At 50.4% G+C, this 12,197-nt stretch overlaps 1 protein-coding gene across 9 annotated transcripts in view; it reads left to right on the forward strand.

The window, feature by feature from the left end:
- The window catches only part of LUZP1 (leucine zipper protein 1), a 101,238-nt gene extending 90,435 nt beyond the window's left edge, over positions 1 to 10,803 (forward strand). For 8 of the 9 annotated variants that reach the window (XM_012152463.5, XM_060411457.1, XM_060411456.1 and 5 more), the window contains 2 exons: positions 1,997 to 5,178; positions 6,814 to 10,803. In XM_012152463.5, coding sequence (XP_012007853.3) covers positions 2,116 to 5,178; positions 6,814 to 6,969 — 3,219 coding nt within the window. In that variant the 5' untranslated portion in view covers positions 1,997 to 2,115 and the 3' untranslated portion in view covers positions 6,970 to 10,803. The remainder of the gene's footprint in view (positions 1 to 1,996; positions 5,179 to 6,813) is intronic. The other variant, XM_012152513.4, reaches the window with a different exon arrangement.
- The last annotated feature ends 1,394 nt before the right edge of the window (positions 10,804 to 12,197 follow it).

Genomic DNA, 12,197 nt, shown 5'->3' on the forward strand with positions numbered 1-12,197 from the left:
TCTGAATGTACGCTTTATTGGTGTTTCATATATATTCACATTGTTGTTCAGCCAATATCTGGAGCATTTTTTATCTTGCAGAACTGAAACTTTATACCCATTGAACAAGTCCCTTTCCTCTTTGCCTCAGCCTCTGGCAATCACCATTCTATTTTATTTCTATGAATTTGACTATTCCAGTGAAGTGAAAGTGTTAGTTGCTTAGTCCATGTCCTGTTCTTTGCGACCCCACTAGGCTTTGCTGTCCATGGAATTCTCCAGCAAGAATACTGGAGCGGGTTGCCATTTCCTTCTCCAGAGACTCTCCTTGACCCAGGGATTGAACCTGGGTCTCCCGCATTGCAGGTAGATTCTCTGCTGTCTGAGCAACCAGGGAAGCCTTGTCCCAGGCACCTCATATGAGTGAGATCGCACGCTAGTTCGTCTTTCGTGGCAGCAGTATTTCACGTAGTTCAGTGTCCTCAAGGTGCATGCATGTTGCTTCATTTTTGCGACTGAATAACGTTTCCTGGAATGTGTGTGCATTTTGTGTGTGCATTCACCCACTGGTGCACACCTAGGTTGTGTGCACACCTAGGTTGCTTCCACCTTTTGGCTTTTGTGAAAAATGCTGCTATGATCACAGGTATGGGGAATTCCCTTGTGGTCCAGTGGTTAGAACTCTGCACCTCTGTGCTTCCACTGGTGGGGGCCTGGGGTTCGATCCCTGGTTGGGGAATCGAGATCCTGCAAGCTATGTGGTATGGTGCCACCAGGGCGGGGGGGAAAAGCCAAAAAACACGTGTGCAAATATCTGAGATCATTCTTTTATTTTTTTGAATATATACGCAGAAGTGGAATTGCTAGATCATATGGTAATTCTCCTTCTAAGTTTCTGAGGAACCATCATGTTTTTTCATATAACAGTTTCATATAACAGTTTCATATAATAGTAGCTGTCTTTGGATATCATCTTTGGAGAAATGTATGTAAATCCTCTGCCCATTTTAAAATCAGGTTCTTTTTTGTTGTTAAGTTGTAGGAGTTCTTAATATATTCTGCTTATTAATGCCTTATCAGATACATGATTACTATCTATTCTTAATAAGGTTCTAAGGTTAGTTGTAAGAGCACTGTCCTCTTCCCCAAGAACAGAACATTTTAAGACACCTGAATTCTGATTGCTGTCTTTATGACTGACATGTTGTTATTGTTTAGTGTTTAGTTCCCCTTTGGTTTTATCCTGTTACTTCTTCCCAGTCCTCAGGTGATCTTTAGTGTTTTACTGAATCAATGCTTGTTCAGGTTAATTTTTCTGTCTTGCGTCTCATGCCTTCTTTAAGAGATCAGTTTCTATATTTTGAAGTATATCCATAAATTGATCTTTCAGTGACCGTCTGTTAATAATAAACACTTAAGGCTTTAGTTTCCTCTTGGTCTCAAAACCTGTCTCTAATTGTATCTTTTTTTCATAGTTCCTCTGGGTATTTACTTCTAGGTTACAGTTATTTTCTCTTATAACTTTTTAAAGATATGATTATCATGTCTTATTATCTTCTACTTGACACCCACTTAAAAGTCTCTGCTGAGAATCCAGTTCAGTTGTTTTTTCTTTCTTCATAGAATATTTTCCCTTTTCTACCCCCAACTTAGGCTTTTAAAAAGATCTTGTGGTACTTTGCTGAAACCTTATGATGCGTAAATGCAGATTTTATTTTTATCCTTTTAGGTTGGGAGTTTGCTTCCTGAACATGGAACAGTTGGTCATGTGAATGAGGCATTTTTCTGTCTTTCTGCAGTGCTGCCATTGGTGGCATTCTTCATTAGGGTGAAACTAGGCATCAGCCATAAAGAACCAGTGCCTTCCTGCACGTTTAGTCAGATTTACTCATTCAGTAAATTTGAATACTTACCATGTTCTAGGCTCAAGAATTGCAAATGGGAACTCTTGCAACTGGGAGCTGAGGTGGAGACTTCAGATTTGCCGCCTAACATGCTTTCTGCTTTCCTTCTGTAGACTGAGAATGGTCTCCAACTGCCAAAGAAGATTGTGGGTGCCAAGAGAAAGGTAACCGTTTCTTATCACCACGAGTGGAATTGGTCGCCTCTGGGAGCCCACTTTGGCTGGCAGTAGACATGGCTGAGTTTACAAGCTACAAAGACACTGCTTCCAGCCGCCACCTGCGGTTCAAGTTACAGAGTCTAAGCCGCCGCCTTGATGAGTTGGAGGAAGCCACAAAAAACCTCCAGAAAGCAGAGGATGAGCTCCTGGACCTCCAGGACAAGGTGATTCAGGCAGAAGGCAGCAACTCCAGCATGTTAGCCGAGATTGAAGTGCTGCGCCAGCGAGTGCTGAGAATCGAAGGCAAAGATGAGGAAATTAAGAAAGCAGAGGACCTTTGTCAGCTGATGAAGGAGAAGCTTGAAGAGGAGGAAAACCTCACCCGGGAGCTGAAGTCTGAGATTGAGCGGCTCCAGAAACGGATGGCAGAACTGGAGAAGCTGGAGGAGGCCTTTAGCAGGAGTAAGAATGACTGCACCCAGCTCTGTCTGAGCCTGAACGAGGAGAGAAATCTGACGAAGAAAATCTCCTCTGAGCTGGAAATGCTCCGGATCAAAGTGAAAGAACTGGAATCTTCCGAGGACCGGCTGGATAAAACTGAGCAGAGTTTAGTGTCAGAGTTAGAAAAGCTGAAATCACTAACTCTGAGCTTTGTAAGTGAGAGAAAGTACTTGAATGAAAAGGAGAAAGAAAACGAGAAACTGATAAAAGAGCTTACTCAAAAACTGGAGCAGAACAAAAAAATGAACCGCGATTACACCAGGAATGCTTCTAATCTTCTGGAAAGGAATGACCTGCGGATTGAGGATGGTATCTCTTCCCCGCTGCCGTCCAAAGAAGCAAGAAGGAAGGGCGCTCTGGACTATCTAAAGCAGGCAGAGAATGAAGCCAGAAACAAGTCAGAAAACGAAAAGAACCGCAATCAGGAAGACAACAAAGTAAAAGACCTCAACCAAGAGATTGAGAAACTCAAGACGCAGATCAAACATTTTGAATCCTTGGAGGAAGAGCTTAAGAAAATGAGGGCCAAAAACAATGATCTTCAGGATAATTACCTAAGTGAACAAAATAAAAACAAACTCTTAGCCAGCCAGCTGGAGGAGATAAAGCTACAAATCAAGAAACAGAAAGAATTAGAGAATGGGGAGGTGGAAGGGGAAGACACTTTCCTGTCCAGCAGAGGCAGGCACGAGAGGACTAAGCTTAGAGGCCATGGGAATGAGGCATCCGTGAAGCACACGGCCCGGGAACTGTCCCCCCAGCATAAGCGGGAAAGGCACCGGAACAGGGAACTGGCCCTCAGCAATGAAAACCCTCTGAACAGCAGGCAGGTCTCCTCTCCCAGCTTTACCAACAGGAGGACCGCCAAAGCTTCCCACGCAGGGGCAGGCGCCGACAGTGGGGCTCAGGAGGCGAGGAGAACCGAAGACCGGTTCACAGCTGGCTTCTCGCAGAGCGAAGGGAAGAAGTCCCGGGAGCAGCCGCCGGTGCTCAGCCGCTACCCGCCCGCCGCTCAGGAGCACAGTAAGGTCTGGAAGGGCGCTCCCAGGCCAGGCACCGAGAGTGCGCTGAAGGGAAGAGTAGAGAAGGCGACGCGAACGTTTAGTGACAGCAGCCATGGATCTGTTTCCAATGACGTGTCGGGGAGAGGCGACAAGGCTTCTGACACCTCTGCTGAGGCCCCCTTTGGCAAGAGGGGGCAGGTGCCTGGCAGTGGAAGTCAAATCACTCCGGCTGCAGATGCTGGCAGTTCTAAAGCCACTGGAGCCCTGGCCACATCTCGACGCTCTTCCTCAGAAGGGCTCTCTAAGGGGAAAAAGGCTGCCAGTGGCCTGGAGCCCGACATCAGCTTCCCCGGCTCCAAGACGCCATCTCTATCCAAGTATCCTTATAGCTCCAGAAGCCAAGAGAACATCCTTCAGGGATTTTCAACCCCAAGTAAAGAAGGAGCTGAACAACCTGTGGCAGTTGTGATGGAAGACAGTAGTCAGCACGAGGCCCTGAGGTGTCGAGTCACCAAGTCCAGCGGCAGGGAGAAGCTGGACTCAGACGACGACGTGGACATGGTGTCTCTTGTTACTGCCAAACTGGTGAACACGACCATCACTCCAGAGCCAGAGCCCCCGCAGCAGCCCCAGTCGAGAGAAAAGGCCAAATCCCGAGGAGCGGTTAGAGCCTCCCTGTTTGAGAACGATAAGGATGTAGGAACAGAAAATGAATCTGGGAAAGCTGTCAGAGCCTCCGCCAATGCCGCGGAGCTCCCAGAGGCCAACGGCCCCGGGGCAAAAAGCCAGCGGCCCTTCAGCCCCAGAGAGGCCTTGCGGTCTAGAGCCATCATCAAGCCTGTCATCATTGATAAGGATGTGAAAAAAATCATGGGAGGATCTGGAACCGAGGCCGCATTGGAAAAACAGAAATCTGCTTCCAAACCGGGGCCAAACAAAGTGACCAGCAGCATAACTATCTACCCCTCGGACAGCGGCAGCCCGCGAGCCACTCCGGGCGAGGCCGCGCGGGAGAGGCACACGTCCACCAGCAACATCCAGGTCGGGCTGCCAGAGCTCGCCTCGGTGAGCAACCACGTCAGCTCCCCCTTTGAGCTCTCCATTCACAAACATGACATCACCCTGCAGCTCAGCGAAGCGGAGAGAACGGGAGATGGGTCCCTGAAGAACAGGCCACAGGAAACGGTGGTCTCTCGGAGCAGCATTGTAATCAAGCCGTCGGACCCGGTGGAGAGGAACAGCCATGCACCCCCAGCGGAGACAATCAGGTGGAAAAGCCATAGTGCGCCTTTAGAAGCGGGCTCTTCAGACGCCAGACACGTCACTGTGCGCAACGCCTGGAAGAGCAGGCGCGACTTGAACTCTGCAGAAGACTCCCCAGGTCGTGCAGGTAGACACGTGGAGTCTCCCAACCCCCACGCTCAGAGATCGTCCACAGACTGTCCAGACCCTGAACAGCCTGGCTCATACCTTTCTGAGCAGGGCACTCGAAGGGGCGGAACCTCAGGGGATGTCCCCGAGCTCGCCTCCAGAAGGACCCAGAGCAGCCTCACCGTGTCGGAGGTGTTCACGCGGCGGAGTCGGGCAGGGGACGCCGTCCCGGCTGAGGCCTGGAACCACTCGGCAGGCACGGTAGGTCCCGCTTCTCCTCCTTGCCCCCTCTCCTCCCACCTTCCCCCTTTCCTTCTGCGCTTTCTTCTTGATTCTCCTCTGCCCCGGCCTGTGTGACTCGGGATGCTGGAGACTTTGGGGTTAGGAAACACTGAGCCAGACCTGAGTGGTCCAGAGGGCTGCTGAACATAGGGCAGATTGGGCTGGAAAGAAGAGGGAAGTACCTTGAAGAAGGTATTTGGCAGAGAGCAGCGTGAATTTCCAAAATCCTCTTTCCCAATTTCCTCCATACATGAAGGGTACAGGAAAGGAGAGATGTGGCCTGTTCTTGCAGTTTGCCGGAGCAGCCAGAGGCTCTGGGTTCCTGGCCCCGCAGAGGAGCACGCGGGCTGCCGGGAGGTGCTGGTGAAATGGGGAAACCCTGCGCCCTCTCTGTAGGCAGAGGCGGGCCGAGGCAGGGAGCTGTTTGGCTGCCTCCTCAGTTTAGACCGCAGAGTTTTGCCAGCCGCTGGCATGTAGGGGCTGAGGAGAGCTAGGGCTGCCACCGGGCCTACAGTGATAAGCTTTATGCCCGAGCATCGCTGTCCCCCGCATCTATCTAGCCCATTACACCACCAGTTTGAGGGCAGGGCTGGTCGGCTCCGTGTGGCCTGTTACTGAACAGACAGACCCAGAATCTCCCCTTACCCAAGGGTCAGAGCGCCAGATCAGCGTGTGGTGGGAAGCCCCTGGGAGTCTCAGATGTGAGTCCTGTGATGAAGAAAGACATCTTCGAATAAGATATTGTTCCCTTCTTTTAAAAGGCAGGGGGTGACTGTATTGAGTTAAAAAGCCCTGGCAGGCTTTACAGGGTACTCAATACCGGACAAAGCACTTCTCCACCCAGCGTATCCTTCATTCTGTCCAGCAGCCCTGGGGGGATGTGTGGGGGCTATATTATTCCTCTGTTTTAAGACACGGAAGCTGAGGGTCAGAGACACAAGGTGCCTCCCCCAAGGCCACCCAGGTGAGTTACTGGAAGAGCTGAGATCTGAATCCACGGTTCTGACCTCTAAACCCAGTGCTCGTTTACCTTGCCAACGGGAACTTCTCGCTCAAACTTGCATGCTCTGATCTGCATTCGCTTGGGTGGGTAGACCAACAAGAACATTCCAAAGGCAGAATTCTGCAAGGAGTGGAAAAAGTTGGATGAAGCTGAAGCTGTGGTTGTCTGAGAAGTGTAGGGTGAAGGGCACATACGGGATACGGTAGGAAAGTCATGTGAGCCTTTGGTAGTCTGTGGGCGGGAAGTCGGATAGAGCTGGCCGTCTTTCTCACACCTTCCTGCCTGTCCGCCAAGCACTTGTCTCTGACCCGAGAGGCACATGCAGCCCTACAGGACTGCTGGCCCCCATTGGGGGCACCGCCCCAGTGCCCCTGCTTCTGGCACTGTCCATCTTGGGGTTCCCCTTCAGCCGTGGGCCTCCAGTCTATCTCGGGAGCCCTGAGTATCTCGGAGCTGGCACGGGAGCTTGTCTGCTGGCCTCCCCTTTCCAGCTCTGCCACGGGCTCTCTACCCCATCTCCCCCCGCAGGGAAGGACCACAGGGCTGGGCGTGCGGGTGCTTGATCCTCACTTGGGTTGTTCTGCGCGGCTGACTTTGTCCTGTTGGCACAGGAGGAAGGGGACGACTGCACCCTCAGCGTCTACAGACGACTGCACAACTCCCTCGAGAGGTCTGAACTGTCCGTGACACAGGGGCTGCCGGAGCCCGGGCGCACGCGGGCTGAGCAGCGGCTGCGGCCCACCAGGCCCTGTGCCGAGGACAACTGAGCCAGCCGGGCGACGCCTGCCGTCTCCTCTGCCCCTGCTTCTCAGCTCATCCACCTTCCCGCCCTGAGGAGGAGCCAGGCCAGCCCCCAGGCCTTGCCTAGGAGACTGTGGCAGAGAGCCCGGCTGTGGCCCATTGCTTGCCACTTGGCCAGAGGGGATCAGAAACTACAAGCTGTGCGTGCTCACCCGGGCTCTGCCTTCACTGATGCATGAGCTTTCTCTCCTTATCCCCGTCCCCCAGGTAGGATGGGCCAGTCCGGCCCCCAAATGAGGAAAGACCTAGAAAATATCTTGGATCGCCACCACACAACAGCAGCCAAATCTCTTCCCAGCTCCTCTGTGGGTTCTGTGTTGTAGGGCAGCCCCTTCTGTGTGATTAAGATTCCGATTCCTTAGTATCCTCACCATATCCAACTCACTCGTTTGCCCAAGGGGCCTGCGCACCCACCAGCCATCAGCTCCATCTGCGGGGCCTCCGTTTCTTCCCCTGTGGAGTTCCTCAGACTTCTACAGCGAGAGAGATCTGTGTAGCCTCTAAGGGTTTACGGAACTACCCTTTAGGTTGATGTTTCTCTGACTTGTCCCCCTGGCTGACCGTTTTCCGGGGGCAGAGCACACGGGTACCCTACCTACTGGAATGGCATCGTCCCTCGTCACCAACCCCGGCTCTCTGCTCACCTTCCAAAGGCAAATGGGAGCGCACGAGCCTCATGCGCCTCCTTCCCCTGGGCACCCACCGTGCTGCTGGCCCGGCCTGCTCCTCTTCTGAGGCTGGAGACCTCAGGCTGACTGCATCATCTCCTCCTCTGGAATATTCCCAGACTCCACTGGGCCAGACCCAGCATCCTCTGCCTTCTAGGAAGTGCCAGCGTCGGGGAGAGTGGACAGGAAGAAGCGATTTCCCTTTAGTCACTCCATAAAGCAATAGCTCCATGAAAAACGCGTGGACTTTGTTCCTCCTGGTCCCCCGAGGAGGAGGTATCGCACTTTACCAGGCTGATGCATCCTACCCGAAGCTGGCCCGTGAGCGCTGCAAGGCAGCGATCGTTGTGATGACTTTGGAGGATAGGTGAACACGCCCATTGAGAGCCCCAGGCTTAACGGTTCAGAAATCAGCAAGCCTTTCAGGAAGCCATGGAAAGAAAAACCGATTACAGTTTCCTTACACCAGTCCCCTGGGGAAGAACCATATATTCTTCGCACTGCTTTTTCTATAGCATTCTCTCAGTTCAAAGGGATCCCTTTTCAAAGGCTACCTTTATGAAGCCGACACTGTTCCTTCATAATGAAAGACGGCACTGGAGTAGAAGTTGAGAAAGCTATTTTCTTCATGGCTTTATACTTCCCTCCTGTGTGACCTTAGGCAAATCATTGTCCTCTTGGGGGCTCTGTTTCCCTATCTATAAAGTTAGTTCTTTAAAATGGATGGTCTCCAAGGGTCCTAAACATGGCATTTTAAGTTTGGTTTCCACCCTGTAGGGGGGTGATTCTCACTGTTGGAAGGTGTTGTCCAAATGGGTTTACATGTGTCCTTCCCGCTGCCTTTGTTTTTCTGGGCCTTATTCTTTCCAGTTTCCTGTGTTTTAATGTCGAGAGGATAAACTCAAGAGAAGTTGCCTTGGCCCTGTTTTTCTAGTCTGTAAAATGGAAGGGTTAGATTAGATGGTCTCTGTGGCCCTTCTCAATACCAACCTTGCCCAGTGCTGCACAGCAGGCCGTGTGCTTTCCATGACACGATTTGGTATATCTCCAGTTCCATTGCTTCTTGAATCTTCTCTGCCTCCACTCAGGGTGGGAACCAGCATTCACCCCTCCCTTGTCTGCATCAGTTTTGGTGGTCTTGGAGGCGGCTTCGGGAGCACCTACCTGACTTTGACGGACAGGCGTGTTTTGCTCATACTTCCATTTCCCGGAGGTTTGCCGATCCAAGGGTTGTAATGTGGTTTGCCTTTTCTCCTCATCGCTGCCTCAGATGCTCAGGACGCTGTCTTCAGAATCTCTTCCTGCTGCTTTTCCTGGCTCAAGGCTGCAGCCCCTCACTGTAGCCTCCCTGCCACTCTGCACTGGTCAGCAACCCTGAGAGTCCAGAGGAAACAGACCTCTATGGTAGTCAGCTGAGACTATATGAAGTTAGGTCTGTGGCTCTTTGTGGGTGGAAACAGGCGCCAGACCATGCATGCCTGCAAAGGTCTTGCCAATAATTCTTGTCTCTTTGGGCGTTTGGAGCCCTGGATTCTGGTGCTGTAGCTCCTGGTGCCAAAGTCTGGATCTTTCCACAGTTCAGCAGCACCAGCATCTGCCACCGCCCAGAATGCTCTGTGGGAGAGGGACAGCTGTGGTGCCCTCTTGCTGGGGCTGCTGACTTAAACTCTGAGTGCAATAGGGTTTGATTGTACAATTATTTCAGGATAAATATTGTTTCCTTATTCTGCACACTTTCTAGAGCCCGCTGTAAAATAGATTTTATTTTTAAACATCCTCAACATTGCAGAAAATACTATTTGTAATAGCAAGTGAAGGCTAGAGGCGCAGTTCCTCTGGGCTTCAAATGGCTGGCAAGGCTGGCTCTCAAATTCCAAAGTTAGAAGGCCCGTTTCCGAAAAGCAATCTAGGCATGACTGGCCCCAGACCTCACCATCAGAGGTCCTGGAGGAAACTTCCAAATGGGAGACCTAGGAATTGAATAATTGTCTTATCAAGCCAAATATTCCCACTGTCCCAGCCAACACACCCACTTTGTATGACCAGCCTCTTCCACAGCCTGGCTCTGACTCGGACTTTTCCTGGCAGATGTGTGGTTGTGGGAGGGCTCCTAGGAGGGTCGGGGAACCTGGCACTCCAAGAGCTGCTCAGCTGGAGGAAGGGGCGCTGGAGGCAGAGCTGGCCACACGCGAGGAGCTGGTCTCCGCCACCTGCTGCCGCCTGTCTCACCACTCGTGATACTCGGAACCACCAGAGAAAGAAAGGATGGGATGGTGGACAAGGAAGCCGTGGCTGTTCTGCTTTTGTGTGGCAAGGAAACAGTTACAGGGTGGGTTGAAGGGCTCTGCAGTGGGGCCAAGGACTCCAACAGCCACAGGCGAGCTTGCACATAACTCATCCTCTCCTGTGGGGTGGGGGCATCTGTACTGATCTTGGACTTGTCATCTCGGGGCAGTTTTACTTCTTTACATTCAGTGGGTTAGTGCCAAGTGCTCCCACTCCCCAGGAAAGGACTGGGGACCCCGTGTCTGGGTCCCCAGCTGCCTTTGTTGGTGTGGGCTTATTGTTACTCTGACAAGACTGCTTTGGAAGAGCTGCTTTTAGGGATTCCCTTTTAAGTACCCCAGGTTGGGAACAGGGTTCTCACAGCCTCACAGACAAGAGCATAGGAAAGGGGCCCTATTTTCCTGCTGCTTCACAGCTCAGAACATGTACTGAATGGAATGTATTTTTAAGAGAATAAAGTCTATTTTTTTTTTTTTTTTTGTATTTTAAAGATTGGGAGGGCTAGGGAAGTAGCCCTCAAATAAACTGTTATTACCTTATAGGCCCCTTCGCTGGGGACACATCAGTGTGTCGGTCTGCACCTACTCGCTCAGGCAGGTCCTCTGGCCGCTCCCTTGCCCCTTGGAGGCTGGGTGCAGCAGCTTCTTACATTCCTGCTCCAAGCACGGGACCAAGGAGGCCAGACCCTGTTGCTGGAAACCAGGGCAAAGCCATGAGCAATGACTCAGGGCTCCTGGGTGCATGTGAATAGTTGAAGCTGCCTGTCTGCATGTATCCTCTGGCTCTAATGCGGTCTGCTGGCTCTGCAGTACAGTATGTAACCAATAAAGCTCCCCAGTTTCCACATGCTCTGTGTGAGTGTGGGTCAGTGATGCCATTTTCCTTGATGTCATCTCTGTGTACAGCTGTTGCTATGCATTGGTGCAGCTAGTATATTTCACTGTTTTACTGAAAATACTCAGCCAATTACAGATGTCATTAAGGACTGGAAACATAGCTGAGGCTATGGACGTTTCCTCAGACTCATATAAGTGGAGTTAGAATCATAAAGCAGTTATTTCATTACTTTTAGGCTTATCTGTCATCAGATACACACAAAACCACCATCTGTTATCTCCCAGGCTGCCTACGTCATTAAATAACACAAACTCTTTTAAAAAGCATGTATCACTACATCAGACAGCTAAGCCCCTGAGGTAACAGATGTTCATGGCAAAGCTAGGGTTCAAATACAGGTTGTATTCCAAAGTCAGTATACTTTCTACTCCATGTTCTCACCTTTACATTATGGTTACACCACTTGTCCTAATCCTGGTGTGCAAATTTTCCCACGGTTGTCATTCATTCCAATTAGGGAAAATGCCCTCTCCATCTCCACCTTCCAGTCGGACTATAATGTCCTTAAATCTTACTAAGGATAAAACCTCATTTAAATTATTTTTAGGAAAGAATTGACTAACAGGAGTAAAATCCAACTTACTGAAGCAGATTATGTACCTATACTTACATAGTTTGTTAGGAGCCCTTTGGAAGAAACAGGTGCAGTTCCTTTTTTGTAAAAACATTTTAACCTTACATGGTGAGGACGACTTGGCAAATGTGACTAAGCATTCTGACCCAGGAGAGGTGATCTGGGTGGGCCTTAAATGAAATCAGAAGTATCCTTATAAGAGGGAGACCAGAACAAGACAGGGTGATGATGGAAGCAGAGATTATGGTAATGTGTTTTTAAAATGAAGAAGGGGCCACAAGCCAAGGAATAGTCACTAGAAGCTGAAGGAGCAAGGAAATGGAATATTCCAGTCTGTGTAGCTGTTATGTAAACCCTTGATCTTAAACTTTTATATCAGTACCTTGGAGAGACGTGGAAAGTGAGCATATACCCATGGGAGGGAATCTAGGAGAATAAAGCCTGAACAGTCTACCAGAGGCCTAGCCAAACTTTGTGTCAAGGCCTGTGTTTTATCTTGAAAATTCATTCAGCTTCCTAACACCCATATGCATGACCTGCAGCTTCATGCCCCTGGCACATGGTCCCCCCACAGTGCCGGTGGTGGGCGAGTCTAGCCCCACAGACAAGCATCTTGCTTCCATGTGAAACCCTCGGTCCTGTCTTCTGATCATACCAAACCATTTTCTCCTTTATCTCATTTAAACATGGATAAAGTTGGCATTTTCAAAGGAGTAACACTCCTGCTTTATATAGAACTCTAACCCCAAGGGGAAACAAAAATCAGTCC

This window comes from Ovis aries, chromosome 2, assembly GCF_016772045.2.
Source record: "Ovis aries strain OAR_USU_Benz2616 breed Rambouillet chromosome 2, ARS-UI_Ramb_v3.0, whole genome shotgun sequence".
NCBI classification, from domain to species: domain Eukaryota; kingdom Metazoa; phylum Chordata; class Mammalia; order Artiodactyla; family Bovidae; genus Ovis; species Ovis aries.